The sequence below is a fragment of the Rhea pennata genome, chromosome 13 (assembly GCF_028389875.1).
Source record: "Rhea pennata isolate bPtePen1 chromosome 13, bPtePen1.pri, whole genome shotgun sequence".
Lineage (NCBI taxonomy): Eukaryota > Metazoa > Chordata > Aves > Rheiformes > Rheidae > Rhea > Rhea pennata.
Genome location: NC_084675.1, coordinates 6,728,995 through 6,747,070, shown reverse-complemented (window position 1 = coordinate 6,747,070; position 18,076 = coordinate 6,728,995). Strand labels below are relative to the sequence as shown.

Below are 18,076 nucleotides of genomic sequence, written 5' to 3'. Positions count from 1 at the left end.
TCAGTATTTGATCTCATTTCAGACATCTGTTCTATACAGAGGATGTGGTCCTGAGGTACTTAGGTGATTAAAAAAAAAGACTTCAAACAAGTATATAGACATCAGCAATACAAAGTTATTGACAACGTTTAAATAATAAAAAATATACTTACACTCTTACTAGCATGAATTATGTTGTACAAAATAGAAAATCATAGTGGATGTGTTGTGAAAATTCTTAGGTTTTATAAACTGATCACTCAAAAATAAACAAACAAAACCTAGGATTTTTTTTTTTAATCAAACAGGCATTCTAAGGATAACAAAATTATACAATTTTTGCAGATTTTTGTAAACAAATGTTGATGTCATTAATTAATATTAAGCTATTTCTTCTTCAAACAGAGTATCACACAATTACTAAGTCTTGCAGAAGGAAGTAGAAATTTGACTAATAATTTTTAAGTTATGAAAGACTACAACAAAATAATTTCTAAAACTTACCATCGATATCTTGCTCAATGATATCTCTTTCTTTCTGAAATATCTCTCTCAAACTGACATAAGCAAAACCAATATCTTCACATTCAAGGTCCTGTTCATCTTCTGGGGGATCACTAACCACCGTAAATCGTAGACTATGCATAAAAAAAAAAAAAAAAAAAAGGGATATTTTTACTTTCAAAATGGGTGGAAAGTCAAACATCACACAAAAGACCAAAGGCAAAAATAGCTCTATTTTACCAGTTAAGCTTAAAACATATCTCTATCAATGATGTTGAGCATTTTCCATGACAATAGTCTGAGACCCTTCCTTTCAATCCTCCCTACTCCTTTAGCATTATTTAACAGTACTAGTAGAACAGAGAAGTTGTAACCACAGGTCTGATGGTTTATAGGGTGACTTTTTTTTTTTTTTTTTTTTTTTTTTTTAAGTAGCACAGTTCTTTCTCATACAGCAATGACAGGCAGAACGGTTTAAGGATGCAAGACTTAACATTTGAAACTCCTAAGTTCTTAGCCCAATTGTTCAAGTTATTTAATTTCTTTGCACTTTCTTTCCATTTATAAAATCAAAGTAATACCTATGAACCACTAGGCTTTTAGAGAAATTCATTTATAAAACAAATGAAGATATATGATACATATATCTTTTGATTTTTACTGTACTTTTTCAGTTGCCCCCAGTTACTGTGCTTTGGCTTGCATAATAGTCTTGGATCACATTAATTGGATTACTTTTCAACTGGGCTAAAATAAAATGGAAGAGTCACTCCAGGAGTACCCCTAATGCACTCTCCTGCAAATAGGCTTTAAGTCCATGGAACCAATGAGGAGTCATTTTTTTTCAGAATACCTGAAAAATATGCTGACCTTTAGCAGCAACTGTTTTATTCTAGAGATCCTCTCCTGCTGGCCTGCACTACTTGATACCAAAGATCTGGCCTTAATAAACTCCTGCTATGCATTTTCTTGCCTTTACATTTAGTGGTTCAGGAGACACAAGGAAAACATTTGAGAAAGACAAACCATATCAAATACCTGCCTGATGTCAGAAATACTAGCCATAGTCACTGAAGAAAGAATTTCCAAACAGCAAGAGCAAAATATTTAGCTGAAAGTTGTTTGGGAATTTTCACACCTCAGTTAGAAATGTAAGAGCATATTCTAGGCAAGAATACATTCACAAAAGAACAAGATTCTGAAGGCAGTTCTCTAAAAACAGTATCTTTCTAACACTGTATTATGTATTTACTATTTAAAATTGGACCTTACAGAGTAATTCAAAACATACTACACTCATTCCTCCTGACCAGTACAGCTCATGCATTCTCTTTTCCTATTTACACTTAAAAAAACTACTCATGAGAGTAGTCTGGATACAAAGGCCTTTGAATATTTATCATGCACTCTAACTACAGCCTGATTGTCTGTCCCAAATATATATGTCCAACAACTACAAAAAATACTTGCATTTCTTCTGTGCACTTAAATTACACTCACTGCATCTGAGTATAGCTTTTCTTCTAAACACATAATTGCAGTATTCTGGTGGAGCTGATTTGAGTTAGTGGCTTGTGTTAAGGCCAAAAATGTTTAGATTGACAAGATGACAGGAATTCAGAGTTAACTACTTTTTAGGTATGTCTTGGCGATAGTGTTTAAATCACAAATGCCCGTAAGCTTTACAGCCTAAAAAGTTTTCAGTGAGTATGGTTCCAAATGAGTAACAACCAAATTGCACAAAATCTCCAAGTCTACAAGAAAGGATACCTTGGACAATATATAAACAAATCTTCTTAAAAGCCTTTAAACACATTAACAATGAATGCAATATGCTTTTACAGTATTTCACTTTTGTGCTTGGGTCTTACTTACAAATATTTATTATTCATATTCTTAAATACTTGTTTTCAGCTAAAAACAAATATCAATTGAAAATAAATATTTTTTAAAAAAATTCTGAAGGTAAAAAAAAAAAAATCTCAACAACTATTTTCAGAAGCAGATGGCTTGACTGAGTATAATGGATATAACTTAAAATTCTGGCAGCAGAAATATTGCCAAAACTCAAGCAAAACACATTTAAGCATTTCTTGTTTAAGTGAAATATTAAATGAAAATAAAAACAAATTAAAATTTTAATAATAGTTGACAAAATTGTTGAGTATTAGGAATAGATCTGTTTTGTTATGATTTAATGTCAGTGGTCAACCAAACCAACTGGAATAAATGGTTAAGCAGTTGAGACACTGGAAGGAGAGGAGGGGATTAGTATTCAATTATTTTTTATTGTTTAAGGCTACCAACTCCTATTAAAATTTTCACTGAAGCAGAAACTAAAACCAGGCCTAGTAACATCTGGGAGAGTACCTAACAACCAAAGTAAACAGTCATAAATACTGGTCCACTTTCTGGTCCAAATCACAGGCAAGTATTGTACATGAACGGAACAGCTTCAGCTAAACACATCAAAAAACCTGCACCTCTAACACTCCTAACACATCATCATCTTGGATTAAAACTTTGCTGCTAATAAGGAAGAGGGGGATTTGAAGATCCTGTGGAAATACCATAACCAACAGACTGCTACAATTAGCATTACAATCACTTTGACATTCACATTTTTCAAAAATGTTCCAAATGACTTATCTTAAAATTTAGAAAAAATTACAATATGATCTTAAATATGTTTTTTTTCTGATTTGCCAAATATTGCAAGAGTTTTATTTTCAGGTTGAACTGGCCAAAATATACACAATATACACAGGCTTGGAACATATTGCTGCACATGAACAGACTCATCACTCCGCTTCAGGATAGAATGCACAAATATGAAACTTGTGTCCCATCTTATCCTAACAGTGCCTTACTTGCGTAAGAAATTTTGATTGAAGCTGGAATGGAAAAATCATACTAAGATTTCTTACAGAAATAAAGCTGTATATAGTATTTCTCTCTAGTTCTTCTATCTAAGAACCTAGCCTTTCTTTCCAGCTTATTTCCACATTTCTGTAACACAGTAAGAGCAGGCACTAGTACTCATTTCCTTACAGGAATCCCTTGCCTCCTGACAGAATGAGCAGAAACCTTGACACCCTGTTAAAAGTACTATGAGGAAAGACATTTGTTAGTCATTGCAAGAAACAGACTAGAGAACTCAATGAAACTTGCCTGCTAACAGAGTGCCAAAAGAAAGGAATCAAAAATAGTAACTGCTTTAAGCTTAAAATATGCACAATGCAGCAGAAAAACCTGAAACCAATGTTTATCATTATTGTTATGAAAACAGCTATAAGTGTTATCACTAGCAGTGAATTTAGAGTAAATTTAGAGTAGGGAGAAGTTGTAAGTAGGCATATTTGGTATCTGATTCTTTACTCCAGAGGTCAGGCATTTGTAAACAGCATGCAGAAAATTTTGTGTGTTAATACAGTGCTTTATGGTGGTGCTAACACCGTACACATGTTCTATACTCTGATGACATGGCTGCATAAATTTTGTGACTTTGGAGAACAATGACTTCACACAGTCAGATTCTTGGAACAACAATCATTTCCAACCAAGAACTGATGCACTTGTCATGATCAGCCTGGAAGCCTCTTGCATAAACCTGTTTGTTCTTGTTATCACAGCAGGGTGACTGTTGGAAGAATGGATTCCTCCATTCTTTGCATATGTCTCTTTTGACACTTGTCAGAGGAGCATGTAGTCTACCGCCAGGTCTGCAAGCACTGCAAGTACAATCTGACACGAAGAATCGCTTCTCTATCCAACTCCAGTTTCTATACTCTTAAGAAGCTGAAAGGCAACAAGTGAATACAAACAGCAGGAAGAATAAAAGATAACTATGACACAGTAATGGTAAGATAAATGGACTGCCATAAATTCCTCTTGTTATTAATTGATTTAAAGATTTGAACATATAAGTAAATAACTTGGGTTAAGCCAATAAAATGAAAAATGCTCATTTTATAGCCCATCATTTAACAGTTTGCAAAGTTTTACTAATAGTAGCAAGTATATCTTCATAATATAAATACAAGAAACTGGAGCTGAATTACCCCTACTGTAAAGAACAGGAAGCAAAACACAAAAGCTACTTGTCACACAATACAGTTATAAGAAACAGCAAGTGACAAAAATTTCAATATATTAATGAAAAATATATTGTCCAGCAGATAACACAGATAGACAAAGATGCTTGTAAAAAGAGAAAACACATCTTTGTGGATTGCAACAATTACTAACTCAAATAGAATTTTAAACAGTCTTCCTAGTCTCTACTACCTTATGTTCATATATTCTAGACTGTATAAAGCATCATTTGCTGAATATCACATATCATTGTATTTTCTGCCAATAAAACCATTTAATCTAATATAGAACCAAAATCAACACTTCTACAACAATTAAAATTATTCTATAACAAAAATTGTTTTGAAATCTTATCTTTTCACGAACAGCAACTCCAACCCCCCAAAATAAACATACTTTCTCATGTAAATTCCATGCCAATCTACCCTTATTTATTTGTAAATACAGATTATAACAGAGTATAAAACTGTGAAATTCATTATTTTCAGGACCAAGTTGACCTGTTTCAGTTATAACACCAAGCTACAGCTGAAACTTTGGCTTAGCAGTAACTTTATTTATTATACTAATATCCTGTATCTATTTCTTTTGGACAGCGGTATGTGCATAACTCCTCTTAACACTTGAGATTATTTATCTCCTTTAAAGTACATTCATTAAACTGACTTTTCTATTTTTCTTTAGTAAAATATAACTGCATGTAGCATATTTATTCATAGATATTCTAATATGGACCCAATCATTATGAATACCATTTCTAACAACATTTATTGTGACAAGGAGAAAGTTCACCTGAAAACCTAATACATTGCTTTATATACATAATACACTATCCCTTCTCTCTACAATTCGGCATAGCAAATACACCAATAAAGTGTCAGGCATGTGCAGGCAATTTTCAATGATATTTATATCCTTGATAATTTGGTTTCCTGAACTTTAAAGCATTAGTTTAGTTCAGTTCCTGTTTCAGCTGAAAAAGCTCTGATATTATTTTGTAAGGCCTGTGATAGAAAACATGTGTTGAAGAAATAACTAGGCCAGGCCAGGTTTAAAATGCACAGTGCTGAAATTATTTGGTGTATAAGCAGTTTTTCCACAAATTTTGTTTCCTGGTGGTCCTTTTGCTGAGCTGAATTGGGGGATTGGACTATTGATGAACTTCCCACCTTGCTGTTTAGTCAACACAGAATCCAAACTTCACCACAGACCAAACTCCACGCATCAATAAACACAGAAAATCTACCTAGAAACACAGAAGACATTACTATGACGGTGAACGTAAGATGAATGCCTCTGTTGTGGAAAAGGGGCTTGCTTCAGTTATTTTACCTCTTTCTTGCTTACTAAATCTGATCTTTCCTATAGAGAATGTCAAGATAGGGTTTGGTAAGTATTTGGTATAGCTATAGAAGCATTTATAGTGACATTTTGGCCTACAAACTAGCTTTTTTACTTCACTGAATTATCCTTCAGGGAAAAAAAGAATAGTTTGTCCTCAGTATTGTAAAATTCTTAGCAGAAAATGCTATCCACTTCCCTCATCTATGTGATAAAGTCAGTCTTCTGCTTGCATATTAAATGGAGACAATTTATTTTTTTTTATTTCCAAATAAAAACTTCAAAAGGGAAATGGAATGAAGAGAGACTACTCTCTTACTTACTGCAGAGTAAATCTATGATTACATGTATAAGTAAATGTTTAGAAGACAGACCAGGAAGTCCTACACTTCAAATATAATCAGCAGCTATTCTACTCTTCTTCGCATTATAAGAATCTCAAAATTTACAGTTGCTAAATTCTTATGAAGTTTGACCTTAAAGAGGAAACAGAAATAATGCCTGTTGCTCAAAGTAATTTACCTGCTATCTCAATCAAAAGTTTGAATAAGAACAAATATATTAATTATTATGAAGTTGGACAGGACTAATTTATACTCTTTCTCATATGTATATATACAATAGCTGTCCTCTACATCAATTTATACATAGGTTTTAGCAAATTCTAGGGCCAAAGGACACTTCCTGAATCTCTTGCATGCCTTTCAGGATTTAGTATTCAGCAAACAGCAGATGGATTACTCTTGATAAATACACTTTTAAAACACATTATTGATACCAAGTTGATGATAGAGTATCTCTTTTGAAAACAAAAATGAAATCCAAAAAATAACAATAAAAGAACATTAAGAGAGGTTGCCAAACTCCATGTCATACAAGTCTACTCAGGGAAGACATGTATATCAATGACCACATCAGAGTATAGGTATCATTCCTCGCTGAAACAAAAATCTCTCAGGTTAGTTAATTAGCTTCTGTGGGATATTTCCTCAATACAATCAAACAACAAGGCAAGCCAAATAGCAAACTATAAGTACTGTTTAGAAAGAGACTTTTTTGGGGGGGCTGGGGTAAGGGGGTCAACACTAATATGTACCTGTCAGCATTTAGATCTGGCTTTCGAAGAATTGACTTCAGATAATCTCTTCTTGCACGATTATCAGCTTTATCCACATATATCACTGCAAAGCAAATTGGAATTAATATAATTAGCTATAATTTTTTTTAAAATCCTTGAAAAAAGAATATGAAAGAAAACACGAAGAAAATACACATTTCTTTCCCTTGTCTTTCCTAAGGAAAAGCAACAACACTAGAATCAAATTTAAAAGATCATGTGATCTAATGGCATGTCACTGGCAGGTTTATGTGCACACTGTTGAAAAAGATACAAGCTGCATCTAAGCATGCCATATAGTTGTCATTTTCTGTTAATGGCAATAGCAGTCATGATTTTAAAAGCCAGTGGTCTTTATTGCTTTGTATTTGAAAGGTTTTACTGCATTTTCTTCCACCCAGGAAGCTGGTGATAATGATAATGTATGGCAGAGTGCTTGCCCTTTTTGACAACCTCAGTAATTTAATCCTCCTTTCCTGCCACAATATTCAGTAAGAGGAACATCTAGACCAATGGACTGGAGAAAATCCACAGCCTGGGGAATGTGTATGAGTACTCTGAAAGCTTTTTGTTTTTCTAGTTTAAAATACAAACATCAGAACCAGCTTTTAATTTTTGTACTACTACTAAGACCTACAGTGAAAAATAGCCTTGGATTGGAACAACAATATCAGAAATAGATACAGGGTTTTAGGAAATTCTGTAAGTAGTTTTTGGGCATCTTGCATTAAGAAAGCATCTTCTTTCTTACAAGATACAAACAAACTACCACTATCAGAAGAACTTAAACTACTGATAGATTATGGAAATCCAGGATGTGAAAATTAGTAAAAAGTATTAGAGAGATTATTTTTTTTTAAGTGAGAAAACAGCTGAAAAAAATTCCTAGACAGAATTAGAATGAAGATAACCCTCTGAGAAATAAACACACACTTCAGCTCTTAGGAACATTTTTCATTTGTTTTCAAGGGCAGGAGGAGGAGCTCGAATACTGCCCCTTATATTCCAGCATCTCTAATATTCACATGCCTCACTCCCCTCTAGTTACTCTATCGCTCTCCATGTCCATTATGGTTTCCTATATGTTGAGGGACCCTTTGTCAGACATTTCCACACTGACTTCTGCTATCCAATTTAAACTTACGTATATAAACAGAAATTACTAATTCCACCAAGGAAATATGAGTACAAAAGAGAGAGAAAGCTCAGAACTGCTATTAGAAATGACCTATTTTCAGGTAATTGCCACAATTGCTATCTAAATCATTCAATCAATGGAATCAGCAATTTAACACCTTTTTTCCCCTCTACAGAAAAGAATGGATTGGTGTTTTATCTTGGAATCTGTAGTCATCTACAACATGATTACTCTCTTAGGTTAAAAGAAGTTGTTACTGTCATCTGCTGTTCTTTTGGGCATGTGGATGACTTTCCACATGTGCTGCTCTCATGGCGGAGTACTCGTGGGACCACCGCAGGAAGCGATGGGGAGGCAGCAGGGAGACAGATGGACAGCCAAAAAACTTCAAAGGAGCTGCCGCACCACCAGAATCTTCCCTTCCTGACAAGCATCCCAAATGGAGTTTCCTAAGTTTAATCCTCTAACATAATTTTAAATGCAAGTCTATCTACAAACCTAAACAGTTCAAATTCATTTCACTCGATGGAAGAATTCAGAATAGCAAGTACAACATTCAGCACAAGAACTCAATTCAAATCTTGGGGGGAAATGACTAACCATAGTGAAAAGAGTAGTTTTAGCAGTATAGTTTTAAGTAGTGATGAATATTATGTTTTCGTATCACCCCTTAGTATGCCTTGCACTTATAACATTGTTCCAAGGTACAGAACATCTCATATTTCTATCCAATTAGACTATTTTAAAATCACTCAACATTGATTTATGACAGTTTTAATCTAAAATTGTAATCTTAAGTTTGTCCTAAAGTAGCCCTAAAACCTGAGAGATCTCAAAGCCTTTGAACCTCATTAAAAATCACTGCTATTCTAACCATAGGTGTCTATGTTATGGCATGCTTTTTTCATAATTTACTTTCTAATAAAACTAAACGACTATAGGTCATGAAGCAGAAGTCATCATAATGATGAAGAAAGAATGCTTCACACACTGTTGAACCATAACAGAGGAAAAGAATAAACTCAGAGACGTATAACAACGTATATTTAATATACACCTTACACTAGAATGTGACACTGTCATTCGGGTTATATTGAGGAAACCATCCACCTTTTAGAGTATGTCTCTTCAGAAGTTTATTTTCTGTAAAATGCACCCACCTTCCTTCCTCTCTCCTCCCATTTTGGTCTACTAGTACATCAGGTGGTTCAAGTAATCAGCTGCCCACTGGCAGAGAGAGCTTTCTGATTAATGCAAGGCTAATGAAAATTTCCAAATCTTTTTTCTCCTTCTGCTGCCTGTTCTCTAGAATTATAGTAATGACAGCCTTCAGACCTTCTGGTCAGTCTTATTTTCTACTGACTTTCTAGCTGTCTCAGTATTTTCACATATAAATCTTTATACTTTATAAAATAGGAATGTTCTTCATTAACAATATTTATCAACTAAACTTACATTTGTTATTTAAATAATTTTGGCTTTGGCAAAAAAAATATTTATTTTATTAAAGTTAAAACAAATATCAATATATGTACTTAGGTGTGAGGGAAATTGTGGGCTTTGTTTGCTTGGAGCAAACAAGCGTGCAGATTCCCTATGTTTTTCAGGCACTGAAACAGCCACTACATTCACTTAAAATCATATACTGTGACATGATGTGAAAAAAATAATTTTCAGCTTGAAATTTTAACTGATTCACCTGTGTTAAAAAGTTAAGTTATGCATGTGCTGTTTATTATGATCTGTAACTCTCCCTAACATCACAAATAAAACAAACCAACCTCATCAAAAGATCGGAATCCCCCCACACACTTTTTTTTTTTTTTTTTTTGAAAAAAAAATTACAGGATAGAGTCATGGTGTGTGCAGTTTGGGAGGCTCTCCTTTTTTTAAGGTGAATTTACGGGACTGTAGTGTTTTGAAGCTTTCTTGAATATTCTGATAACTTTTCCAGTACTAATGAGCACAACAGCTCCTTTTCTCAGTCAGTGTGGCCAGCAGTAGATGAAATACCTAACGTGAATGGAAATCAGGAGTGATGCAGCATAACCCTAGAGTATACTACTTCCCACTCAAGTTTCTGTCCCAAGATCTAGGAAGAAAGAAAATGATCTTCTAATCATTCATAATCAGAGTCATTATCAAAATAAAAAAAATCCAAGTCAAGTCTTATTTTCTATCCACTTGTTAAAAGAGAAATTCACCAGATCCTGTATGTCCAGATCAATGGAGATCTAATATACTGTTTATCAACAAGTTTCTACTGGACTTATTCTACTGGAACCTTACATATAAAATAACAAAGGCAAAGAACATGTAAGAGGTATTGAAACATTAAAAATGTTCCTTTTACACAAAAAAAGGAATGGAGCCCCCGGTATCAGCTAAGAAAGGTTCAAAAAAGTCATGCTGCTCAAATAATAAATAATTTAAAAAAGTTTTATTTACCAGAAACAACAATATTTTAGTTTACCTATGGATTTATCATCATTTTTTCCATGCAAAATCTAGAAGGCTAGTAGTTTCCCCTCCAGTCTCAGTATGTTTCTTTCTTCCCATGCAAATCTCATTTTTATTAAAGAAAATATTCAATTAACCTCAAATATTCAACATACTCAAATCTAATTAGGCATGAATAAGAGATGCAGTAAAGCTATAGTAAACACAGACACAGATTTCATTACTATTAGCTTACTGGCTTTCTCACTGACACTATCAAGCAGCAGACTCAATAGGATTTTTTCCTTATATACAAAGTTAATCTTAAGTAGAAATCAGATGACCAATTATCAAAATAAAACTCTGCAAATAAGAGCTGCATTAGAAGTATGCTGCAGAATACAATCCTAGAGCAATCGAGATCAAAACCCACTTTTTTATATTGATTCATTAGACTATTTTAAACTTTAAAATGTTCTACAGTTGGACAGTAAATAGAAAAATTAAAGTTATGAAGCCAGGTTTTGACTAGCAGAAATAATATGATATAGTATACCAGCTCTGGGAGGTTTACAAATGACAGTCTGTATTAATCTGGTATTGTCTTACAGTACCATAGCGTGAAATATGTTTAAATTTCATCATTGTACTTAGAGGCAGAAATTTCATCCCATATTCATTACTGTCTCTTCTTTTCCACTTTTAGGTTTTCAATGCATCTGCCCTAACTTTGCTACCTTTTGCTAGTTCAGCTTTGCAGAGTCAGTGCTTAAAAAATTTAATATGCTACTTGGATTATACCCAACATAGAGCAGAATCATAAGATTGTGTAGGAATTTATTGTTATACTTTCTGCATGCTTCTTGCACCTTAAACAAATTCTAGGCAAAGCAATGAGAATTCAAGAAGCAAAAGAAATTGAAAAGTGTTAAACTATTTTTTTTTTTGGTTCACGGTAACAAGGTCTTACAAATTTGACTTCAGTACTGTCTGCCTATCTAACACATTTGGAAAAAGTGCTTTTAGCAGCTATCAAGACAAATATTTATTAAGCTCTAAAACAAATTTTTACTTACCTGATGTCTCATTTAGTATATGCTGCCAGAAATCCCACTTGTTTGAATGGAAGTAAGCCTCAGTGAACAATGTACCATCTACGGTGGTATCAGTTATTTTTTTTCTGAAGTCTTACAAAAATTACTGTCTTTCACAAAGTCATAGGAGTTAAGTTAAAACATTGTGTCCTGTCCTCTACATTTTCTCTCAAATGACACATCCCAGTATAGTCAAGATGTTTGATGTGATGTTTGCAACTTCAGTTACAAGGCAATTCAATAGTTTATGAGTATTTGAAAGATGTAAATGAGTTAATGTAATAAATTCTTAGACAAGTTTCCTTCTAAGATTAGAGTTATAGATGGTAGCAATTTGGAGAGGTATGCAGTCAAATCCTCACCTTTTCAAAAGCTGCTTTTATAAAATGATTATCAAAAGAATGCTTGAGTGTTGCTAGCAGTTGTGTGCCACAAATATAGCAAACTGTTTGACCTGTTCCAAGATACTCTCAGATAAAAGTGCACTTAAAGTCCAAGCCAACATGAAGCACTCAATTTGAGCCTTAAATGTAAGCAGACTTTATCAGCAAAAGAAAAAAGTTAATAATTGAAATACTATGAAATAGCCAAGAAAATAATTAACAAGAACATTATCAGTTGTTATTACAATAGTTCTGTGGATACTACTGGTGTAAATTATTTTACACTAATTGTAAAGTATATTATGTACTGACATAAACTACTTCCAAATGTTAATTTTCTACAGAAAATCATACAGAACACGCAGGATTAAGTATTGTAAAGAAAACAGCAATGTACTATTAGTACTATCATGACTGAATAATTTCTTGTTTCAAAAAATTCTTATTAAAAAAACATTGTGAATTCCCAGAGGATGTTCAAGTCCAATTATATATTTTCTGGTTTTAAATGTGTTTTAGTTCTACAGAGTTATATGGAATTTTTTCCTTCGCCATATCATCATGTACCAATAGAGACATCAGTTTCTTCTCTTGACCTCAATATTCTTTTTGAAAGAATATATGATTTTAGTTGCATATAGTCTAATTAAAGAAAAATTATAAGCTCCCAGTATATTGAAATGTAATGTAATCTTATCACTTCACACATAAGTCCATTTCAATAAGTTTATACTTGATAGTTGTATCATCCCTAGCTACTTTCTTAAAAAGGCACCTGTAATATTTCCAAAAATATTTGGGAAACAGACAAATACAACTGGAACTCTTATAAATGTAACCATAATATAGAGGAAGTAGGCTTTAGTATTTTTTCATAAAACAGAACTTAAGAAAAAATCCGATGAGGAATGCAAAATACTTACCATTGCTGTAGTTATAGTGTATCCACTGACCACCTGTTGGTTTTGGAAGTGACACTGGAGTCTCCTCTGCAAGGAAATTGTATAACCTGCATTCTACAAACAGTTGCTGAACTGTGTCATCCATTGCAACTCGTGAATCAGTAAAACAAAGTGATATAATTTCAATCCGGATTTTTTCACCTGTCTATTAAACCACAAATAAAAAACAAAAAAAAAATATTTTATATTTCTTGAAGTGTTAATTCAAACAAATATTTAAATCATTGCGTATTTTGTATGGCTAAATAGTGATTGATTGATTTTGACACAGCCACAGTGAGATTCTAAAGCCATAGGGCTTGCAGTTAACAGTATCATTGCAACAGATACTTATTTATATTTGATGTTGAAAATATTTTTGCAAGAGTCATACAGTGCTGGAGAAGTTAAGGTTTTATTTATGTACAAATGATTTTTGAGCCATACATTTCAGCTGCCATTATTTTTATTATTTTTAGCTCATAACAAAGTGAGCTGTATCTTGATACTGTAACTGCTTGAAATAGTCTCAGTAATATTAGGTATCAAAGTTTTTCAAATAAAAGAAAATTGTTAGACTCTGTTCCTACTGCAGACTAGACTGGTGTTCTATCAGATAAAAATACACCAAGACACGAAGTAGTTAAGTGTATAAAGTAACCCTGTACTTGTATAACATTCAATTTTACATTCTAAACTTTTCTAGTTAAATCAAGTACACATTTAAGAGGTAAAATTAACAATATGATAACCAAAGTAATATCCCAATTGGTCTTCACTAGAGCCTTTTTTATTGTCTTTAATTAAAATGATAATTTTTTGCAGCTTTCATAACATGCAGCAATGTCTATACTTTTTTTTTTTTTTTTTTTTTTTTTTTGCTTTTTAGTAAGTGTTATCTCATTTAGGGGATGTCAGACTTGATAGAAGAAATGGCAAATATTTTCTTGTGCAACTCAGTGATTCAAGGAAGGAAAAACCACTGGAGTACAGAGCTGAGCATTCAAAGATTAGATTCTTCAAAGAGCAAACAGAGCTCCTTGCCATTCATAAATGTTTTCTTTTCTTTTATAATTCGTGACTTTATTAAAAATATTTTCCCTATGGAGATATTTTGACAATTTCTGATTGTAAAATCAAATCACTTGAAGTAATAAGTTATATAGAAAATATTTCAAAGATTAGCTTTCTAGATCAGTGTTAGAACTGCAAATCAATATTCTAATTTATTACGGACTTTGCTTATGTTTTTCCAAGCTTATTATATAATTAATCAAACTGAAAAGCAGGTGTAGCCTATTGTAAAAATATCCTTCATATGGAACAATTTCCATTGCTGTCAAGCCCTTTCAATATTTGATGAAGTAATTTTACACTCTCCTTTCGAAAGACATTTCCTTTTATTATGTATCCTAGGACACTTTAACTAAAAACCGAAATCTGAATATTTCAATAAGGTTGTTTTATTATTCAGTAGATTCATGGAAATTTTACCAGGATGACAGAGAAAATTCCACACCATTCTGTCTCCACTAATACAGGTACACGGCTTCAGCTGGCAATATTACTAGGATTAGCATAGTATGATGAAATATTTAAAGGAAATTTTTTTCCTAAAATCTAATAAATCAAATGACTGCCAAATGTCATTAAAGTGATGGTCTTTGACTTGAATATGCTTTTCATATTCAAATTTGAAAAGAAAGAGATGAAAGCCTGGAAAGGTTACTCAGTTTCAACTAATAACCTCAAGCACTCTACATTCACATGCATAAAAAATGAAATTGGCTCTATTGTCTAATTTTACTTCAGAAACAACTCTTTTCTTTTTGCACTGAGCAGATGTATTAGCATCTATATTTAAAGTGATATGCTGAGTGGTTTTGTTCCCCCCAAAGTATTTAGCAGTTATGTCAAACTAGTTTGTACACAGACAGTAGTTTATGAATCAAGTCCAAATACAATATCCCGTATTATAAAGTATTTCTTTTACAAAACTTAAAATTTGTTTGACATATTTAACACTTGTAATTGCATCCTGTAGGAAAATAATATTATAGTTTTTCCAAGGAGAGTGGAGTAGATTCAGCTATTGATGTTATTCTGCTTTCTAATTTATAAGAAAACAAATAACTGAGTCATACTATTACAAAATTGTAAGAAGAAATAAATTACTTTAGAGCTAAACATTCAAGAATATTTAAAAGCCTGGTTTTATTAACATTAAACATGAATACAGCATATACAAAATAGAACACAAGCTGATTTTAGAACAGATTATATTTGCAAATAAAAATACACAACTGCTTAAGAACAGCATACCTAGCATGTCATATTTCACTACTAATATAAAAACCTCATATTATGGAGTCATACGGAAAATATATGTAGCATCCAATATATGATAGGAATTAAATTTTAAACAACCATTTATACTTCTATGATGCAGAGTGAAATATTTTATTTATATTTTTCCTTTTCCTAAGTTTTTTTTAGCCTTTTCCTTATTTATTAGATACTATTCATGTGAAAAACAGATAGTTTATCATGATCAATTACTTCCCACAGGTCATTTTATTTTGATGCTAGCTAAAATATGCTTTCAAAACAAAATATTAAGAAATTATTTAGTTCACTATATAGTTTGTTACATTAGTGGTAGAACACCTCAAACTACCATGTCTACATTGTGCACAATAAGGGAAATTTATTAAAATGCTAATTTGACATTACTGGATTTTAACTTCCATTAGTCAGCTAATGTTGCATTTAATTTAGAGTATTTTGATACTGCTTAGATATTGCTTCTCAGTACAATAATCTGCCTGTGATCACGAATCTTTATCAGCTAAGATTTATGCCAAATTTTGCTGAAGTCTCCTGAATACAGTGACTGGATGTACATAATGGAACAAAAGATACTTAAAAATTTTTAAATGAGCATCCCTGAGAAATGGTTTCAGTGCTTTTATTTTGATGGAAGAAAACAAAACAAGGGACAGATTCTTTGTCTATGGCAACAGTCTTACTTTCTGTATCATTTAATATAGACTCTGAACAATAGTAGCCAAAGATTTGGAAGAATCACTGAATTTCAACAATTTTAGGATTTGGCTAAATACTAATGCACTGGGCATTACATCAGAATTTAAAGTTACTCATCTTTCTGATGTCTGAAAGAATAAGCTGTCTTAGTCTAGTTCCATGGAAAGTCTTGACTACCATCTTTGGGAAGCTGTATGTTCCATATTTGCATTTCCTTTTTGGTCAGAATAAAATCCTCAAGATTTTGATGTGAGTAATAAAATGCCAACTCTAATGGCCCATCATAGTATCCCACAGAATTATGTTTTAGACAAAATGAATTTGTGCTTTTTGCACAAGACAACAGCATTGAAAATCTCACTTACAGCAGTAATATAAACGATGTTCAGTGTTATTATATCTAGAGTTTTAACTAACATACTGCCCTCGAAAAACTGAAAATAGAGGAACTTTCTCTACCTTAAGATCAACTTGAATCTTTAAGGATGCTTGAAAATATTTACACTTTACTCTAGGATTTTTATGCATTTATTTCCACAGTCACTTGTCCACTAACTCACTTCCCTATTAGGTCAGGACAAATCAGATAAATTATAAGCTATTGTCACAGAATCACAAGTGATCATCTATTTGCAGTCCTGTCAATATTACTTGATTGACAAATATAATTACTGAATGACAATCATTCTCTTCTAAGAAGCGTACTGAATTCCTGTGATCATCCTATTAACAATGTTCAAACAGAGTTGCAAAGAAATGCTATCACAGCAATGTTTCTCTCTTAATTGCCTAGAGAGGGAAACATTCCTTGTTAAGTAATTATGATTAGCAGGTCAACATCTTGTACCATACACATAAAAATTGAATTCCTCTAAGTCCTCAAATATATGTGCTGACTTTTCATGTCAGGAACAGCAGCTTACTAACATTTTCCCTGTTATCAATGTAGATGTGAGGAAAGAAAGAAGGTTATGGCAGTGCTCTCTGTCCCTTCTCCTAATTGGATGAGGCTTAAAAAAGAGCATCTAGCTTGCACTTGCTCTAAAAGCAGTGGCAAAGCGTCCTCTCCTTGTTGAGCAGCTCTTTTACAGTTAGATTTACTATGAGGGAGGTTAAGGGATAATTTCCTGCAGGATCACTATTCTTCCTCATTGCTAGGAGGAGATTGCAATGTTGCAAGGTTAGCGTCCTTAACAAGGTTCACTGCAATCCCCTCAGCTCTCCTTGTAACTGCTATACTAACATCACTTACTGAATCTGCACTTAAGAACTGCACCCAACAGCTAAAATGCACCCCATAATTGTTTCACTATTTAACATCATTTTTGAAACATATATTTTAGGGACTCCCTAAACCATTACCTATGGGGAACAATGTTTTAGTAAATATGACTCTAGCTGCCATCATTTTAGCTACTGCACCAAGTTTCCATTCATCATTTTCAGAGCATGAATTCATCATTAGTATCTTCAAAGACATGAATTACTACAGTTTGAGCAAATGATTCAAGGATTTTCTTCTGGGCAGATCTTGCCTCTTTTATGCAAATTAACAACATACCAATCAATGCATTACATGTTTTAAAATCTGACCACTTCTAATTCAGTATTAGACACTAAGTATTTTTTAAAAAATACTAAGCTACTGTGGGATCTGAAGCTCTCTTACCATACGGTCATGACAACTGTAAGTCAGAACACAAAGTCACTTGCACCTGGCTCATAATACAAGTTTTACTCAGTTGAACAAGACTCCTTTTGAATTTCTTCCCTTCACATGGCTTGCTTCCCCCACTCTTTCTCCTCTCTACTGCAGCTAACTCAAAGACGAGACTCATTCAATTCTTTTAATGTTTAAGCACTCACCAGAGTTTATATCACCAGATCAAATGAAAATCAAATACTGACTGTATCAAACCTTATAGTCAGTTAGTTGCATCAATATCAACTGGTTAACTGGTTATTTACTTCAAATAACTTCTAAACTTAAAATTACTCCT

At 32.9% G+C, this 18,076-nt stretch overlaps 1 protein-coding gene across 11 annotated transcripts in view; it reads right to left on the bottom strand.

Annotated features, from left to right (window-relative positions):
• Positions 1 to 18,076, bottom strand: part of RPGRIP1L (RPGRIP1 like) — an 82,941-nt gene that overhangs the window by 5,783 nt on the left and 59,082 nt on the right. For all 11 annotated transcript variants that reach the window (XM_062586440.1, XM_062586438.1, XM_062586444.1 and 8 more), the window contains 3 exons: positions 13,014 to 13,197; positions 7,016 to 7,100; positions 484 to 617 (listed from right to left, as the gene is read on the bottom strand). In XM_062586440.1, coding sequence (XP_062442424.1) covers positions 484 to 617; positions 7,016 to 7,100; positions 13,014 to 13,197 — 403 coding nt within the window. The remainder of the gene's footprint in view (positions 1 to 483; positions 618 to 7,015; positions 7,101 to 13,013; positions 13,198 to 18,076) is intronic.